The 20317-nt window shown below is 37.7% G+C and overlaps 1 protein-coding gene across 1 annotated transcript; it reads right to left on the minus strand.

The window, feature by feature from the left end:
• Positions 1-4810: 4810 nt before the first annotated feature.
• Positions 4811-14754, minus strand: LOC138129390 (gustatory receptor 68a-like). Its single transcript, XM_069045678.1, has 3 exons — positions 13957-14754; positions 13651-13905; positions 4811-4891 (listed from the first exon to the last, which is right to left on the minus strand). Exons 1-3 carry the CDS (start codon positions 14752-14754, stop codon positions 4811-4813), a joined length of 1134 nt encoding a protein of 377 aa, XP_068901779.1.
• Between the last annotated feature and the right edge of the window lie 5563 nt (positions 14755-20317).

Consider the following 20317-nt stretch of genomic DNA (forward strand, 5'->3'; position numbering starts at 1 on the left):
AGATTACCAATCATCAAATATAGGGGAAGAGGGGGCAGGTTCGGACACCTTTCTTCAAACGACTATATCTCCACTGATGGTTCGCATAAATAATTGTTAAAATTTGATCAAATACAATTACCTTTAGTTATTATTTTTTCGCATTAAATACACAAAAATTGTAAATTGTTAAAAAAAAATAATTAATAATTTTATGAAATTGTCCGAAAGTACCCCAGCATGGAGCACTTCCGGACATGGCCGGGGCAGTTTCGGACAAGTATAAATTTAAAAGTGCTGATTTTTTTAAACAACATTTTATTAAATATTTCAACATAAAATACTGTCTTTTAACGTTACTTCATATCATAACCAAAGAAATTGACGTCAAATTTAAGATCCGATGCCATTCTTGAAGTACTTGGTGTTGGTGTCGGTTTAGGCAGCTTCGACACTACATCCTTCCTTTCAATAGTTGAGATATCATCAAATTTAGGATATATGAATCCTTCCTTACATTGTTTCAGAAATTTTACTTCAAATTCCCCAGTTTCTAATACCTTGACCACTGTTCCAACATAATGTAAGTATCGTTTCTTTGCTGCAAACTTCACTAATAAATAATCATCTTTTGTGATTTTTTCATCATCTAAGAGTGTATTAATCCCATCATTATCATCAGCATCATAATTTAAATCTAGGTCAGAATCAGACCAATCGTCTTTAAACTTTTCAGTGTCATTTAACGGCAAATCAATATCAGAATCTGACGATGAAATATCATCTAAAACTACTTTTTTCTCCTTCTTTGTCTTCTTTTTTTAATGTATTCAACATGTGTTTTCTTTGGAGTAGATTCTGTCATTAATTTTCTTGTAGTGTTCTTTTTGTTCAACTTTAATGATCTGATTCTTTCCAATTCCTCAAGTCTTTGTTTTTCCGGAGTGCTAGTGTAGATTCTTGATTTACCTACTTTCGATTTCCTGTTTGTTTTTCTAGGGTCAGCTTTCGGAAAAGGTTTTACATCGGATGGTTTTACAACAGATATGACGGAAAGAATTTTAATATTGGGTTTAGTAGCTTCTAGTAGAATTTCATTCAATAAATCTTTTGTCAATGCTTCTATCTCATCATGTTTAGGAGAGACTTGAACTTCATCATCAAGGGTAGACTGAGAGACAATGGTTCTGTCAACTATTTTCGTAGAAGACGCATTAGGGTCGATTTCACAAAGGTTGTATGTTTGAACACTTTTTGAGATACATTCCAGCTGCATTTCTTCATTTTGTGAAAACACTTGCCTTGTAGCATATTTTGATGGAGTTGGCTCTTCTTCTGATTGATTATCTTCATTTCCAGAATCGTCGACAGCGTTATTATTCAGACGCTTTTTAGCTTTAATCACCCAATCAAAGAGAGTTGATTTTGGTATGTTAAATGTAATTGCAGCTGCTCTTAAGGACATAGCTTTGCTAATAACATTTCTTACTGCATTTTTCAAAACATCACTTGGGATTTCTGGCCGAAAAGGACGTTTTCTTTTGTATGTTCGCACCATCCTACAATCAATACAGAATGACTAAGCAACGAGTTAAAAGACCATGGGGCAGAGTCGGACAGTCCGAACGTGCCCCAGTTGTACATAGTTGAGTTTAATTTCTACAACTTCTACGAACACGTGAAACCGTTATGATTTTGTGAGGTTAGGTATATAAAAACAACCAATGTCTCTAATAAATATATTAATTCTTACCTAAATACGAAAATTTAGGAGTAGGACCTTACTAGTAGATGTCTCAACCTTATATCACAAGTCCGTTCACCACATTTTATCACATAATTTTAGCATTTATTAATTTTGCAGTAAACCACGCACTGTTAACTGTTCTAAATGATTAGCAGATATGTTTGCCAGAGATTGATTAATATGGTATAGTCTTCTTGCAGGTAAATTTGAAATGTCCGGAGGTGCCCCATGTCCGAACCTGCCCCCTTCTCCCCTACATATTTATTCATAAACACTGCTGTATGATAAACAATTGTTGTGATATTTTATTTTATTTAACAAAAATCATTAATTTTCAAAGACTGAACAGGATCCAAATTTTCAATTCTGTGTTTTCAAAGTTTTTAGTTACTCCAGCATTACTAATCGCTGAAGTTCAGCACTTGAAAGGGAAAAAGTTTCCTGCGTTTCATTTTCACTTAAAATATTATTTGTTCGTTTTCTTTTAATTACAGGTGAGTTTAATTACGCTAGTTTAGAAATGTCATTTCTGACGCTACAACACACTATACTTGATATCAATGGAGCATTTGCTCATATGGCAAAAAGCGCAGGGTATGAGTAGAAGTATTTGTTTATTCATTTAAAGTTGAGCAAATGCGTTTACTCAGACCACAATTTGCTTTTGCTCCTTGCTCATGCTGCCTAAGAAATGCTCCGTTTTTATTCATACGGCCCATTGGCTACCACTTTCAAACCAATGTAGAGCTGTACATAATTGTTGTTTAGCCGTAAGAGCCCCACTTCTTCCGTTATTATATTGAACCGCTCCAAAAAAAATCCCACTTTTGATACAAATGAAAAATTAATTCGAGGGCGAAAAAATTTACCCCTACATTGCCTTCTTCGGTTTGGAAATGCTTCGTCTTCACTGCATGATTCATACAATAAGTCGTCTAACATTTTGAAGAAAATTATTTCAACTTGTTAATTCGGATCTCAATTTTTATTAGCCACGTTTTGCTTGTAAAAATTTGGCATCAAAAATTACAAAACTAATTTATTAATTGATTTGTGTCTGCTATTGTGCAAGAGCTACTAGTAAAATCAGTGTAAAATACACTAATATTTTGCATTTTACAACTTGTAACTTGAAATTACTAAAAATGAGATTGTGCAACATAATTTTACTACATACTTACAAGTTACAAGACTAATAAAATGATTGTGCAACGCGGCCCAGGACTCAGTTCGCCGTATCCTGTTCATTTGCTCGGTGTTTGAAGGCCGACTTAATTCCCCCGTCCCTGTGTGACACCGGGAGACCTTGGCTTATCTGGTCGCACACATCTTCCTCTGTTAGGCCGTTTTCACACACACCGGCAAAACCGGAGCCGGAGCCGGAGCCGGAGCCGGCGCCGGCTTCAACCGATGTCGCTTTTCACACACACCGGCAAAACCGGAGCCGGTGTGGGTGGTTAGTTTGTATTAAATTGTCATAGAGAAAAGATGTGTTCCGCTCTTTGCAATCGACGTCATCTCCTAGGCCTGTTGTATCTTAGACGAAAGTGCAGAAATCGAAAAGCAAGCAAAAGGCAGTACTGGGTACATCCTATTTTGAAAGTAAGGTATTTAGAAGGCAGTTTTTACACACTATTTGGAAAACTTAAAGGCGATGAATCCAATTTTTTTAATTATTTTCGCATGAGTACACAAACATTCGATTTTCTGATAGAACGTTTGGAAAATGCTATTAAGCGTCAGGATACTAGAATGAGATCCTGTGTACCTCCAACGGAAATGTTGGCAGTAACAATAAGGTAAGTGATAGATGTATTAACGTTTTATTATTTAAACAAGAACCTACCTATATAAAAAATGAAAACTTTAATGTACCTAATAAAACTAAAAAAATTTAAATCCAAATTTCAAATCCATTTTAATTAATCTAAGCATTTAAAGAAACGAATTTTAAAAAATAACTTTTGTACATCATAATTAAAACTAACTAAACTACTATACAAATATTTTAAAAATGGGAGGTTGACGGTCCAGGTGACAGATTATATCTTGAATTACTTTGCTGGGACTGTTGGGAGTATAAATAATTGCTGTGGATTGGGGATGCAGGGACGGAGGGGGGAGCATATCTGTTTTTGTTATTTATATAGTGCGTTTGGTATGGAATTCTTTGTGGGACCTATTAAAAGACGAATTTCTTCCGCAATTAACAGAAGATAAATGGCGAGAAATAGCAAATGGTTTTCAAGCAAGTGGTTCAATGAATCTTAATTATAAGGGTTATTTTTCTATTGTTCTTATGGCAGTTGCAGATGCGGACTATAAATTTACATACGTCGATATAAGGGCTTACGGAAAAGATTGTGACTCTTCGGTTTTTCAGGAAACACATTTTTTCAAACTAATGATTAAAAATCAATTACAAATTCCGACCTCTTGTCCTTTAAATGAAAGTGATAGTGAACATTTTCCTTTTGTACTTGTTGGAGATGAAGCATTTGGATTATCAGAACATCTGATGCGCCCTTATGCAGGACACAATTTAAATGCGAAAAAACGGATATTCAATTACCGTTTATGTAGGGCAAGACGATATGTTTACTGTTTGGCACCCTCCCTTCCAGGTTCAAGACCTCGAGCTGTTCACAGCTCGCCAGTTTACCCACCTCTGGGTTGCTTGACTCGATGAGCACCCCCCTGTTTTTTATTTTCACCAGCCGATCCATCTTTATCTTGAGACACGCTGGGTTTATTTGGGTTGTCAGGATCTTCTTGGCTACTGGTTGCGCTGGTTGTCCTAGCAATGGCCGTCGCGAAAGTAGGGACGCAGGGTTTTGGTGGAGTTCCTCCTGCCAGGTTCACTGTACCGCTCGCTTAATAGTAGTAGTTTCGATACTTCTAACCGACATTTGACTGTCCAAACGCTCACGCCCACCACAAGCTAGGCCAGATCACACAGTGTTCTGTGAACTTTATCTATGGAAGCACCAGCACTCCGTTTTTGTTGGAACGTCCTTTCGAGATCAATATAAACTCGAAGATGGTGTCAAATTGCTTGTTGAGATCGTCAAAACGCTCATTTATCTAGTTCTTCACCGTCTTCTCTTGTTCGTCTTCAGGCATCGGGATAGTTCCTGGATGGTGGTCCACACCGTTAGGATGATCCTCGGAATTTAGTTATTGGGCATCGGATTGCGACACCCTAGTGTTTCTGCATTTCTTCTCAGGAATCTGGACCAATGCAACAAAAAAATTGTTTCTCGCACCATTGATGCACTTTACAACACTTTGCTGCTGGTATTTTCACTATTTTTCACTACGTATTTGAGGAACTTTTGACCACGCAGTCGCTGCGGAGCTCAGGTCAACACGTCCGCACGTCTGTTTCTCTAAAAGATATGTTATGCATTCTGCAGTACTTTTGGCAGTGAATTTCAGAGCTTCAGCAGTTTCCTTGGTTCATCCTGACATAATGGCCCTTATGGTATATTTTGTAGTCATGCCACGTACAACAAAACACAACATCTTATTTGCCAAAGTTGGTTTTTTGCCAATAATCTGAGTACTTTCTCCAGTTGTCTTCAACCCATAAAATGTATCTTCCGTTCGACTCTACCTAATATACCGGGTGATTCAGATTGGTATTCGCGCCCCTATATCTTTTTTGTTTTAAGAAAAAAGTATAGCAAACCATATATATTTGTAAATCGCTTGTGAAACTACAATAGATGATGTTGTCAAATCTTCTCTAGGATGACATATGTCAAAGTTTAAGACAGTCAACTTTTTTTTTTAAATAGTACACTATACATTTCTTAGCCTATTCTTGTAAAGCTTTTTTTTCTACATTTGAATGTGTAAAAAAAGTTGACACATACATCAGAAAAAAATCGAGAAAAAAATAAAATATGATTTAATTTATTCGAAAGCGTTATATTCTAAAAAGAGCTAGTTAGCCAACCATTTGTAAATTCGCATTATGTTGTTCCTTGAATGTCACTATTTAGTATTTACAAGACTACCACGTAGCCAAAAAATAAAATTATTTGACCTTGTTTGTTTTCAGCCTCGGGTGTGCCTCGGCCAGAAAACTCGGACTCGGACGAAATACCAAATCCATACTGAATTTACTATGCTAAATTCGCGTTATGTTGGTTGCCTCCATCTCACTATTTTAAGAATTACATAGCTAAAAAAAATTCATCGTGTATGCATTCAAAGCGGTATAGTCAGGAAGAAGTTAGGTTATTTATTTAAATGCAGGTTATAACATAGCTATTTATTTAAATGTAGGTACTTTAATAATTGACGCTATTAATGTCAAAATTCAATTGTCTCCATGGCTAACTAGCTCTTTTTAGAAAATAACACTTTCGAATAAATTAAATCATATTTTATTTTTTTTCTCGATTTTTTTCTGATGTAAGTGTCAACTTTTTTTACATATTCAAATGTAGAAAAAAAAGCTTTACAAGAATAGGCTAAGAAATGTATAGTGTACTATTTAAAAAAAAAAGTTGACTGTCTTAACTTTGACACATGTCATCGTAAAGAAGATTTGACAACGTCATCTATTGTAGTTTCATAAGCGATTTACAAATATATATGGTTTGCTATACTTTTTTCTTAAAATAAAAAAGATATAGGGGCGCGAATACCAATCTGAATCACCCGGTATATCTTATCTTTTATACACATGTCAATTATTATGAGGCTACATATCCTTTCGACTGGTTGTAATAATTCTGTTTCCGTTTTTAGTCGAGTCTCTATCAAGTTTGTCACTTCTTGTCCATTTCCTAGGTGCCTTTCTAATGTGCGTCTGCTTGGCAATTTTAAAACTAATGATTTCTCGTAATGATATCCTTTTAGTGATGATATTCTCCATCCAATGCACAATCTCAAACTAACTTCTGACCATCGAAGTATTATTTGTTATTTGATCTAATAAGAATGTTGCTTTTGGGTTGTTATTTCCGGCATCAGCTTTGATTTTTTTAATTAAAAGAGTATTGTAATCTTGATTATCAATTCTTAATTGCATTTCTTGCAACTTTTTGTTTTTCTTTTTATTCTGCTCATCGTACCGTTTTATTTTGATATTCAACATTTAATTTAATGTAAGGTGGTGTTAACAATACTTTTTTTGCTCAACATCATTTCCGACGCTACTTGCTCGCAGGCGCCGACGTGCTTTCCAAACGGACCCCGGGAAATGCGACGCAGTTACTGCATCATCAGCGGTGGTCTGGCACCATATTTATTAAGACATGGTCTTTTATTATCGAATTTACCGTACTTTTTGGAATGCCCAATATTTCCAAAATTTGTCTTCGAACCAAGATTACAACTCTTACTTTGTTAAAATACGCAATCTGCGGAGGACCCAACCGGACTACTCCGGGAGAACTTCTTCCGGCTCCGGCCCTCGCCCCCGTCGTCCTGTCACAAAAACCAAAAAAACACCATAGGCGAAGCAAAAATCTTCAAAAACGTCCGCGACAGCATCTGTCTAAAATAAACCATAAAGGAATTTCTTCACGATATGACATGAGTATAATAATATACCTTTTTTAAAAAGAGATTACGGTACTATTCCCGTTGGTGAAATTATAAGTGGTAAAATAGAAATTTTTTCTAAACACCAAAGATTTCTCATAGCAAGGGGGAGCTCTAAATATTTATTAATTTTTCTGTTATATGTTTATTTAATATAAAAATTTTAATTAAAAATTTTATTCCATAACATTGACACAAAACATAATAAACCACAACAAAGTCAAAATGTGGAGGCGAGACGCCGGTAATTATGTTGATTAGCACTGCACTATTACTTGATGCTAATACCCGTAATAGTGTATGTACTCCGGCAAAATTGCCGTGCCACCGGGTGGTGGAGGGAAATTAAAATATTAATAACATTAAAATGTCTGCCCACCCAGCCAAAAATGTTACGACCCGCCACTGATTACCGGTATAAATAATTTTAAGTTTTACATAAATTTCGTTTAGCAATAAGCAAACCTTCTTCTCATGATTTTCTATAGTATTTGCGTTTTGCGTTAAATAGTATTTTAGAGACTCATTGATTTCACCATTAACGTTATAAAGATTAAATGTTTTCAAATAAAATGAGTTAGGCAACTTTACAATGTTTATAAGCAGTGGGAAAAGTAAATAAAAATGTACAAGCAAGTAGAAGTAAATCGGTACTGTATCTAATCTGTTTGCTTATTAGAAGGCGTAATTGCTCTGAAAGAAATTTAACTGTGGACATATCATTGTGATCACATTCTGAAATACATTCTTCTAATAAGTTATGACATGTAGAAATTTTGTCTATAAAAGTTGCTGGCTATTGCTCATTTAAAGAATTCTTAATGGCATTTAAGAAATTTTCTAGCTTATTAAAGTCATTTCTTTGCCTAATATATAGCTGTAATTTTTCAGATTACATTCAACTGAATTTTGATAAGCTCTAGTTGTAAAATTAGAATCTAACACTACTGTATAATCTAAACTTGGTGTCAGTTGATAATTCATTTTGAAGAAATACATTTTATTTTCATGCTGATTAACCAGCCAATCATTGCAATTAATTTTACCTTCATTTATACCTACTATAACATCATTTAAATTGTGAAAAGTATCATTTAACAGCCATTCTTGAGCTTCTAAATTCTCTTTTTCAATAAATGTGACTTTTCGGGCTCCGGGATCTGTTCTTTCAACCGGAGAAATGGAAGTAAGATGTTTTAGAAGGCTGGGAAAGATGGATGGGTAGGCATTCTTTGTTAATGCTAGCTTTTAGCGGTAATTGTAACAACTTCCAAATTTAAACTTCCCGTAGAAAATGGAGAGGACTTGGGATCTTGAATCCCTTTTATTAAGCGATGACGAGAACCACACTCACTTGGTGTGTATGCGTTTATTGTAAATTTATGAATGATTAATTTAATGAACATGATCTTTAGGTGCAAGAGTTGGTTCTCGCGGGAGGTGATAATGTACAAAGGTGACAAAAGATCTTTGTCTAAAATATTCTGGCAATGGGAAAAAAGGCAAAAAGAACTTCACAGATCTGAAGCTGCATAAGGCCGTGGTTGTTAAGTTGCAAAAACTACCTTGCATATCAAATTAATTAATATTAATTTTTAAGGAATTTATTCCATACTTTTGCCGCTCACTATATTATCGAGTATATTATTTAACATACTTATATAAAAAAAAAAAACATTAATAAAGGGAGACATCATGGCAACAAGTGCTTTTTTTTATTCTAGTAAACCCACTGTCATTGTGATAAATTAACGATACAAGTTCTACTAGGAGAGTTCTATATAATAAAAGCAATACCCTGCTCAAGATAACAATTTTAATTATCAGACGATTACAACAATTTTTAATCGACACATGAGGTGCACAATAGACAATTATCAATTAGCACATCCCTCTCTCTAATGTCTCAAGCATCTGAATTCGCACTGCCTCCCCTGTTCCCGTTTTCGATATTGCAAACCCATGCATTCGCGTTGACCTTCGTCTTGGGTTTCGAATATCCGCGGTGCTGTACAGGCTGACCGGTAAATGGCGCTAACAATGAGAAAAATATAAAAAAAAATATATTGGGAACACATCGTTCTTAATATTATTATAATGCATTATAATTGTATTGTGTTGATATAACAAAAATACTTTCAGAAGTTTTGTGAAAATTGTAGCAAAAAGAAAGAATAGAAAGAATGGCTTTAATGCCAGATGAGTGCTGCATTGGTGCGAACGCGAGAAATTTCTTCCCGCAAAAGTTAGAAACAATATTTTTTGTAACGGATAACTCAAAAATGTTTAAAGATAAAATTAAGAAAGTAAACAAATAATGGATTTTTTACTATTGGGTTGGTAGCACCTTCCTCTTCACTTGAAAAACAACAATAATTATTTTCAGTGCTCTGTTATTACTCTTACCTTTTTGAATTGTATTCTTATTTGTTTTATAATAAAATTACTTATTTATTGTGTTGATGAGAATTATTTTTACAATTGCAAATGTAACGAAACGTTGTTTAAAGTAAATGGACGTTTCCGCCTGTCTACGTCATTAAACACCAATCTTACAATGCAATTTCCCCTAGTTTCTGTTGCAAAGTAAAAAACACCGCGTGCCGGAAATCGTTGATCCCGCAGTCCGAGGACAACGGGGAAATGCCGATTTTGAGGCTATGAGTACGAAAAATACGATGTGGCATATGATTGCTGTTGTTGGTTTTGAAGAATTGTGAATCTTCTACGGATGAATTTAATTAAGTACATGAAAGTAAGCTAATGAATTGGTTTTAAAACGGCGATTCCGTTTTAACCTATGATAGGAATTTATTTCAAGCATACGGTGTCTTAACGCAAATATAGATAAAAAAAGTATTTGACGTGCAAGTTTTTTAACACTATGATAATTCCAACAACAACCGGAACAAAGAATCGTACAGTTTAGCCAACACATTCCGTCAGTTTAGAACCCAAGGACACACTAAACCAATTTGTTGATTGCATTTGTTTCAAATTATGTTGGTCACGAAATAATAGAATTAATATGGATTATTCATGTTTAACGGAATTTTTACTAAAAACATAAATCAAATGATAATCATAGTAATACGAGGAAAAACAAAAGTCATTTATGCACCAGGGAACGTAAGTGTTGGTTTTACAACAAGCACACTACGTCCAGATATACATACAACATTTTTTCAACTACAAGCTTTCAAAATTCAATATTAAATTATGTAAAAGCCAATTTAAATTATTTCTAACGTTTGGTTGAATATTCAGACAGTTATAATATTCCTGGATATTTAATATCAATAATTGAGCTTTAAAAAATTGTGTCATTGTATTAGGTTTTTTTTTTCGTTTATTTACGTCCCAAGTAACATTTTACAATTTATCGCCCGTTATAACAATAAGGTGTACTGTATACGTTGTAGTTACAGACCTAAGTTGTGGCAAAAGTGGTTTACTTACCAAGCTGCTAGCAATTTTCACTATTTTCCTTGAATTTTTGCTTAACTGGAATCTGTAAATATATTCTTTGGGGTTTTGGAGAAGTTCTTTTTTCCCATGGTGATATTGTTGAAGTTGTTGTTTCGTTAACGATTTGCAAATTATCCAAGTTTCGTAAATGACTCCCTAAAAATCTATCTGCAAGATATTATTATTATTATTATAGTCTTATATCACAACGGTTTTTTTTTTGCAACAGTAACGAATTATTTCTTTTTGTGTAGGTGCATATGAATACGTACACGTCTGTTCACTGAAAAAGCATATACGTAGATTTTGCTTGTGTAAATCAGATTTACGAGTACCTGATGTCACTGTCATTGTCAGTGGCAGTCTAAGTAAAAGTGTACTTAAGGCCCCCTCAATGAAGTATTATTCTTTATCTTCAAGCGATCGAAAATTGCGCCTTTGTGTATATCCATAGAGACGGTTAAACTGTCTTTTTTTTTCTGAGCGGAGTTGAAGTACTTCAAGTCCTAGGAGTAGAAGTGTCCCACAGGCAGGTGAGGCGGCTCGACCGGGTGAAATGTAAGGTCATTTCAAATATTTGTCACGATTTATTTATCAATTACACGAAATATTCAATAAATAAATTATCCTCATTATGATAAAATCTCTAAAAAGCAAAATAACGAAATTATTATCCAATATTTAACCGATTCCACTGTTATTAAAGACGAGCCGCCTGTTGTGGGAGTTGTGACCGCCGTCTCCATGGATGTTAGATCAGATGTCAAACAATTGTCAAAAATAGCGCAAGATTGCCCTTCAGTGTTAATAGGTAAACAGTTGTAATCATTTGCTATTTACGTTTTGATAACGTTTGTTGTATTCAGCGAACATCTGAGGTAAGTGTGCATCATTAGAAAACGAAATGCGCGAGCGACGGCTCCAAAATTGATGCAGATCGCGGCAAACTCAATGCACGAGTAGATCTAATCCGACCATTGTCCCAGGCGAAAAGTGTATGATTTCTACATATAAGCTGGTAGTAAGTGTGATTCCTAATGGGAAAGTAGTATCCTGCTGCTACTCATTCCACTTACTGCCTTAACTGATGATAGCTTGCCTATAATTAGGTCATTACCTGTTGGCAAGCTCAACTAAATGTTAATAACAATAATTGCTCCAGATGCAAAGTTTCTGGCTACATAGGTATAATTTCTGAGTTCGCTCGAGGAAGAATTATACCGGGTGTATTATGAAAAACCTTTGGTACTATAACTTCCTTATTTTTTATCCGATTTTAATAAATGATATGTCAAACAAAATCGTTTTAAATCGGCTACAATTTGAATGTATCCAATATTTGTTCTTGAGTTTTGTTTTTGACAAATGATAGTAATCTTTTTTTTCAAGTGGCACTATTAACTTTTTTGCTCAGTTTTATAGAGATTTTTATTTTGAATATGAAAATGTAAACAACCCTGCTCATGCATAGAAATAGAAACTAAATGAAGAAATTAAAAAATAATGTACGTATTTTTTTTTAATCAAGCAGTCACATTAAACAGTAATAAAAGTGCATTCTAATTTTGCAAAGTGACTAAGACAGCTATGGACATTCAAGACAATGTCTATTTGACTCCGGCCGATAACAGAGATGATTTGATAAAAAGAATCGTAGCAGTATGTGAATAAATAGCACCAGAATTTTTATTAAACGCCGCAATGGGCGTCAGTGGAAGGTGTCGAATGTGCCTTAGAGAGAATGGAGGTAATTTCAAACATTTGCTATAGTGAAGTTATGGTTACTTGATTTTTGGAAATTCTATTTTTTTTATTAAAAACAAATTTTTGTTTTTTTATCATAATGTTTGTGTATTCAGAAGATAAACATATATCAGAATAAAGATAAAAAAATATACAGTGCAACTTAAAAAAACAAAGTTAGCTGCGGTCTGTCAAAAAATATAATGTTAAAAAAAAATCATAGCATGTCAGGCTGTAGTGTTTCTAAAACGATTTTATTTGACGTATCATTTGTAAAAATCGGATAAAAAATAAGGAAGTTATAGCACCAAAGGTTTTTCATAATACACCCGGTATATTATTATTGTAGGTTAGATTTTACTTATCACTAAGTATGACCGCTTTCGATGCAATGAAATCACCAATTTAACAATGAGAGATATCGAAGATTTGGGCTGTGATATCGTAGTAAAAGTTAAGGATACTAAAAATTACAAATAGCGATTGTTCACCATTTTGGGAAAGTATTACGTGGAAATTTGCAGAAAGTACATCGGATAGAATTGATAGCATTGTAGACCTTACTAATATTATCGAAACTTCAAGTACCAATAACAAGGGAAGTAGAAATCACTAGTGCCTTAAAATTTGAAAATTGTAACTGCAGGAAAAGAAAAATAAATAAATGAATTCGTGTTCGATTTTTTTTTTGTGATCCGCTTGAACATAAAATACTATATATCATTCAACTGCGTTTTGGTCTTCAATCTCTGGGCTCTTTAAGTCTGGTGTAATCAAAATTCGTTTGTAAATTCTTACCTGATAACTTAATATGGGTAAACATGGAAACAAGTAACTTTACACAGCCAAAAAATTGCAAAAATCTCTCCCAAGTCTTGTATGCTTTTTCCGTGAACAGAAGTGTACATATGTTAGCGTTCAAGGACTTGAGAATAGAAAAAACGATAGATAGATACAAATGATAAAAACAAATGCATAACACAAAATAAACATTAAATAAATTAAATATTTATATTTTTCAAACTTAACATTTTTAATGTTCTGCCACAGAAAAGAATAAAATTTTCTTGACTATGAAATAATTTAGTGTAAACAGATTTTAACGTCAGCAAAATCTTGATATTAGAGTGTCACATTTAAATTTTATTCGTTACTTGAACCACAACAATGAGAAAGTTGGCGACAGTGGCCGACATGTTAAGAATCGTAGGTTTAGCCAACGTAAAGTACCCAGCAGCTGTAAAAACAGGAAGATTTTCTTTGACATAATCTGTCAACATGAACAGTTCTTGTTCTTCCTTCTGGTTGATTCCGTCGATGCTGAAGCGAAGCTCGTCAATGGTTGACAGAATCTCTTTGGCTTCGCAGCTAACAGAATCACACATGATGAGCAGTACCACTGTCCAAATCTGAAAACACAAGTGGATTAAAAAGCTCAGAGGCTTTACACAAGAACTGACAATAGAAGGGTGCAAGCGAAGAGTAGCTAAGATTATGTTTTCGGTCAAGCTTATGTCGCCCTGGTAGTAGAGGGCGAAAAGGATGTAGTTGAGGACTTCGAAAGTGGTGAAAGAGACGAGCAGAGCGAACGGCAAACCGAACAAGTCGTTGAAGATGTCTACCGTTCTCTGCAATAAACACACCGTCTTCACCACCCTCCTTAGATGGACCAGAGAAATGTTTTTGTTCTTGAGGCACTGGTTAAGCTTTTTATAATTGACCAGAATAATTCGCAAAATTTCGAACAGGAGAAGCTTGAAGAAGAATTGTAGAAAGAGTTGAATAAGTCTGACGTTGAATCGTTTGAAGAACTCCCACCCATAGTGGGTGAACCAAGAGTAATTGTCGTAACTGTCAGTCAAGATGTAGAAGATGTTGTTCACAACAAAACCCAAATAATATGGCACTTTCCTCTTGCCAATTTTCCACATCTTCGTCTTCTTCTTGACGACACTTAAACTATCTATCAAATCGTACCACTGTTCCCTCTTCCACAAATTCAACACCACCATCGTATAGAAGCTGAAGCTGTACAAGTTGAATTCTGTCAAGTACGAAATGGCGATCTTCATGTGGATATCTTCCTGGAAATAGTTGTTGTTGATGATGGTCATGACCAGACCGAATGTTAACGCTGCGAAAACCAGCGAAATGTAAATTTTCTGACAGACAGATTCTTGTTTAGTGTCGATGGACGTCGGCGTCGTCGCTGTAAATCTTCCAACCTTGAAGATGAGGCGAAGCAGTTTGAAAGCCATGACTGTTGGATAAGAACTAGCGCGAAGGTCGTGTCAAATGAGAATTGCATGTCCTCAACAATTAGTTACAACGATTAGATAAGAGTGGAGTTGTTGGTTTGGTTAGAAAAGTTTGGCAAAATTTTTGACCGGCCCACCCACAAATGGTCGCAACATGCAAAAATTATTCGATTTGGTAAATTAGCTTTTAAAAACGGTCTGAAATTTAAATTACTGCATTTGGACGGTTCATGTCTAGATTGTATCTTGCGTTCAAATTAAATATTCAAAAGAATATTGTTTAGACTCTCCTGGACAGTTTAGTTAAAAAAAAATAACATTTTCCATTGCAGCTGCTACTGATAAAAGCATTCGTTTTAATTTTGTAGAAGTAGTAGATATGATCGAATTGATGACTTCATGCGACAAATCAATATTAATTGACTTATTCGTGTCGATCTGTTGCATGCGCATTATTTAATCTATTCAAAATTGACGATTTTATCAACTTTGCGGTTGTAAATTATTAATGAAGCGTTAGCCATTTGAACAGATAACACGAAACGTTTGTAATAATTATGTATATTTGTGTTTTATCTGATTTCCTCTTAACCTTCATAATTGAAACAAAAGCAAACTGGTTTTTATAAAAAGAACCCAAGTACAGACCAATGGGATATTTTTACATAAGACAAAACTGTGAGATATAATCATTTGAAATTCGGTGCATTATTTTGTTCATAAATCTGATCAAACGCTTCAGTTTGGTGCCATAGTGTTAATATCAAAGTATCACATAGAGAATTTATGATTCCTGGTGCCAACTGGACCCACTGACTAACTGAATCGTTACAACAAAAAAATTGGCAATTATCCAGCCCATATCCAGCATGGTGACTTTGGTAACATGAAAAAAGTTCATTGCCGTAAATTTCGGTACCTTATTGGCTACGGAATTGGTAAATTTGTAAAACTTTCTTTCGTCCCATCTACTCAACGTCCGAAAGTGCCATTTCAAGTCGTAGCAGAGGGAAACAACATTTTCGGCTTCTCTCGTCGCAGAATCGCACAGCAATATCAAAATGACCGGTATCAACTGAAATAAACATTTGTCAAAAACTTTTGGCATCACCACAAATGTGAAAAACTTGCAAAAACTGACCCAAAAACGCTCACAATCTGAATTACAATATGTGTAGTTGGCATAGGTTTGCTGCTATAGTAGAAGGAGCAAATTAATCTGTAGACAGTGACAATTGTGTATGAGATAGAACAGAAGAGTACAGGTCCGAACATATCGTTGTAGACTTCGACAGTCTTTTGCAGCAGTCTGAGAGAGTACTCAATCTTGTGAAAAAATTTGAACGGTAAATTTCCACAAGAAGGTGGTCGATGCTTAAAGAACGACTTCAGTAATGTTGTCAAGAATTTGTATCTCGACAAGATCATGTTTGTGATGACGTAAAGGAGGAAACAGTAGAAGAAGTGCATGGTTTGCAAAATTATTGTTGGTATTCTTGTGTAGACATCAAAATCTCTTCGTTCGTTGTTGAAAAAGTAAATACATGCTGTAAGAATCATGTGGAGAAGTAGGAATGAAACGAAACCGAAGTAGTGGGGCAGTCTGTTAGTCGTCGTCAGGCATCCTCCGTGTTTCAGAGACTTCAACAGATCGTTCCATGAGCGCCTCTTCCAAAAGTTCAACACAACTGCAAATTGAAAGTGTACTGCATACAAGAGTAGGTTGAGCAGAAGGCGACACACCACTAAAATATTGACATCGGTCTCGTCGGTCAGACTTGCTGCTAGACTCAAAGTCAACAAGAGCAAAATCAACAAAACGTACAGTTTTCGGCGGTCACCCTCTTTTTCTAGACGAGTCGATGCTGGCGTCGCCCCAAAAATTCTACCTATTTTGAACAGGAAGTTCAACAGTGTGAAGCTCATTGTGTTCTCTTGGACTGCTGTGAATAGTCTGTTTGTCTTGCGTGTATGTCATCATAACTTTTGATCGGTAGGTTTTAATTCGTTTATTATTATTCCATGTAATCAATGAAATTTGAAAATTTAATGAAACACGGAAAAAGTTTGTTGCTTCGTAGATTCCATTGTAAAAACCGAATAAAATATTTATTTAAATACACTCGCAAATTAAACTAAGTCTCTCATTTGAAAGACAGAATTCTTTGTCCTCCAAGAAAGTAAAATGAAATAATGCATTGAGAATGGTCAGAACACGCGTTCAAATGAAATCCTGGGCTGGGAAGGCGTTGGAAACCGTCAATTGTTGTGCTTTTTTAAAGCGTACATTAATTGGAGCATGGAGCATAAAAATATAATAACGTAACGATTCCTATTCTCGAAGCAAATATCTAAGGGCACCCTTTGCTGAAAACAAACATGTTCAATTATGTTCCGATTAAACATAACAAATGTCATTCGTGTCAAACGGCGGGAAATTCAAACTTGGCAGTATTCTAAACGGCTTTATTTTTCCAACGCCTACTCAGCCCAGGATTTCATTTGAACGCGCGATATATGTTACGGGAAAAGTGTGTAGGGGGGCGAATGTAAACATTTACCGGTAAACGTTCGTAATGACCGGTTTCGTTGGTAAATGTGCATAGCAATCTTTTTCAGTCATCGTTTTCGCACATTAGTTAGAAATTATTATAAAACACTTTGTTGTTTCAAGAAACGTTTTTATTAAAGACACATATGCTGATGATACATTTGCTGATGACACATTAGACTTTGAGGGAGAGAGTCAATAATGTATGAAAGCCTCTTTCCTCTTAACATTTTGATTTATATACTACCCCCATCCCCCATATTTCATCATCATGACCGCGTACTCGGACCATAGAGGCGACCATATATGGTCATACCAATGATCACATCACCTCGTTTTCATATATCGTCATCGGGGGGTGAAAGGGGCGAGGGTGTTCTGGTGGTGCCATCGCGATGTATGGCGTTGCGAAATCGTCCCGAATTGTGGCGCAACTTTATGAATTCGAATATTTTCTTACATTCGGCCATCCTGTTCCAGGGATGCCCCCATCCATTGACTACTAGAAGTCGTCTGTCGTCAACTTGTTTACCTTTTTTTTTTCTTTTTTCTTTTTTTTTCGGGAGGAGGGGAAATACTTTACGTACAACCCCCAGGACACCAAGCTGTCCTGGGGCGTGTGGGACTCCTCTCCATGATGGTCGGGGCGAGTCTACCCACTAAAACCCCTCCTCGTATCCACACCCAAGCACCCGGGACCACTTGCGCATTACTCCAGGTGCCTGGTTTTGGTTTCTGTCTTAGGGTCGTCCCTCAGACTCCCGCTCACGTTCTTGTTCCTCCTTGCTGAGAATGCACCTCGCAAAGGAGGCGATGGTGTCCCAGTCCACTTCGGACTGCAGCATCGTCTCCACGAAATGTTCCCTGGTGGGCCAGTGCATCGTTTTCCTCATCAACGCCAGTCTTTCTTCATCCCACGCTTCACACACAAAGAGCGTGTGCTCGGCGTCGTCACGCTCTGCGCAGTACCAGCAGCGATCTTCCTGCTCCTTGCCGATCTTATGCAGAAACGCCGCGAAGCATCCGTGTCCGGTAAGGGCCAGGGTCAGATGGAACTCGAGCTCCCCGTGCTTCCTCCCGATCCACGTGGAGATGTTCGGAATAAGGGCCCTAGTCCAAGCTCCATTCTCCCCTCCGTTCCACCTCCGTTGCCACTCGCTGAGGAGGGATTCCTCTACCTCGCTGCGCGCGCCGACTCTTTGGTGCAGGATCTTCTGTCGTCTCACCTGGAGGTCCACTGGCAATGTTCCGGTTATCACCTGTATTGCCTCTGTCGACACCGTCCGGTATGCACAGGCTACTCTGAGTAGGGACCGCCTCTGTGCCCTTACCAGTATCTCCACGTTGCATTTAAACTTCAAGGCTTCAGCCCACGTCGGTGCCCCGTAGAGTAGTTTACTTTGGACGACCGCAGCCAGGAGTCTTCTCCTAGAGCTACGGGCGTCCTCGACGTTCGGCATTATCCGGCCGAGTTGCGCGGCCATCCTCCCCGCTTTTGTCGCAGCCTCTTCCACATGCGCCCTGAACGACATGTTCCTGTCCAGCCGCACCCCGAGATACCTGACGGACTCCTTGTGTACGATCTCTTCTCCTTCCAAATGGAAGACTATCCTCCTTGGTCTCCTCTTATCCGTCAGGAGTACCGCTTCCGTTTTGCGAGTTGCCAGGCGCAGCCCTGCTTCGCGCATCCAGTCGCTCACTCTTTCCAAGGTTCCGTCCACGAGGCGCTCCAGATCTTCCCTTTGTGAGGCCATCGCGACAACAGCTAGGTCATCCGCAAAAGCCACCAACCTGACCCCCACCGGTATTTCCATGCGTAACACCTCGTCGTACATGAAATTCCACAGGGTTGGACCAAGAACCGAACCCTGTGGGACACCGCAGCTCATTCTGACTTGGTGCGCGCCGTCCATCGTGGTCACCGTCCTGTCCGTCAGGTACGTCTGCACCATCTCCGAGATCATCCAATGCCCTGACGATTCTTTTCCATGGGGCCGTGTTGAAAGCATTTTCTACATCCAACGCGACCAACGCGCAATATTCTTTCGTGCCCCATGAACCGGAATTTGCTAATCTCGCCAGCTTGAGGACCTCTCCGATTGCGTCCATGGTCGACAATCCTTTCCGGAAGCCGAACTGGTTGTCCGAGAGATCCCCTCGTTCTTGGACTTCCTTCTCAATTCGCGCTTTAATGAGGTGTTCCAGGACCTTTCCCAGCGTGTCGATCAGGCATGTCGGCCGGAATTTCCTCTCCTCTGTTTCGCTTGGTTTTGGAAAAAGTACCAGCTTGGCCCTTCTTCATCGTTCCGGAAAGGTCCTGCTCGCGAGGGCATCGTTCATTACTTCCAGGATCGCTCCTGGCGCCACCCTGGACGCAACCAACATCACCTCCGCTGGTATTCCGTCTGGTCCAGGCGTATTCCTTCTGGCTAACTTTCCCACCTCCGCCTCTAGCTCTTCTTCTGTGAATGCTTCATGTAGTGCATGTATTCGCCGTCGCCACCTTGGAATGGGTTTTTCAGGAAATAGCTTCTTTACTGCTCCCTCAACCTCTTCCTTCGAGGAGGTACAGTCCTCGCAAACTTCTTCACAGCTATTTTGTATCCCTTGCCCCAGGGGTTTTCGTCGATTTCTTGGACCAACAGCCTCCAGGCCGCCTCCTTCGCTCTGCGTATCTGTAGCCTGAGTTCCTTTCGTGCCTTCTTGTACAGTCGCAGGGCGTCATGCCGGTTTGGATCCTGCCTGTTGATTCTGGTCCACCTCCTCCTGGCCCGGAGACAGTCCTTTCTGCTAGTCACCACCTCCGACGTCCACCAGGACACCGGCCTGCGGGTTCCCCCTGGTGGTCCCCTTCTTTTTAGGACGGCGTCGCACGCCCGTCCAATTGCCTCAGTTATCCCCTCTGGAGTAGGCTGCTGCAGAGCTTCGAGTTGTTGCTGCATCTCTATCGCGAGGGTTTCCTGCTTCTCTTTCATCCAAGTCCATCCCGCGCTGGCTTCCCGCTGTGTCCCT

The sequence above is a fragment of the Tenebrio molitor genome, chromosome 4 (genome assembly GCF_963966145.1).
Source record: "Tenebrio molitor chromosome 4, icTenMoli1.1, whole genome shotgun sequence".
Classification (NCBI taxonomy): Eukaryota; Metazoa; Arthropoda; class Insecta; order Coleoptera; family Tenebrionidae; genus Tenebrio; species Tenebrio molitor.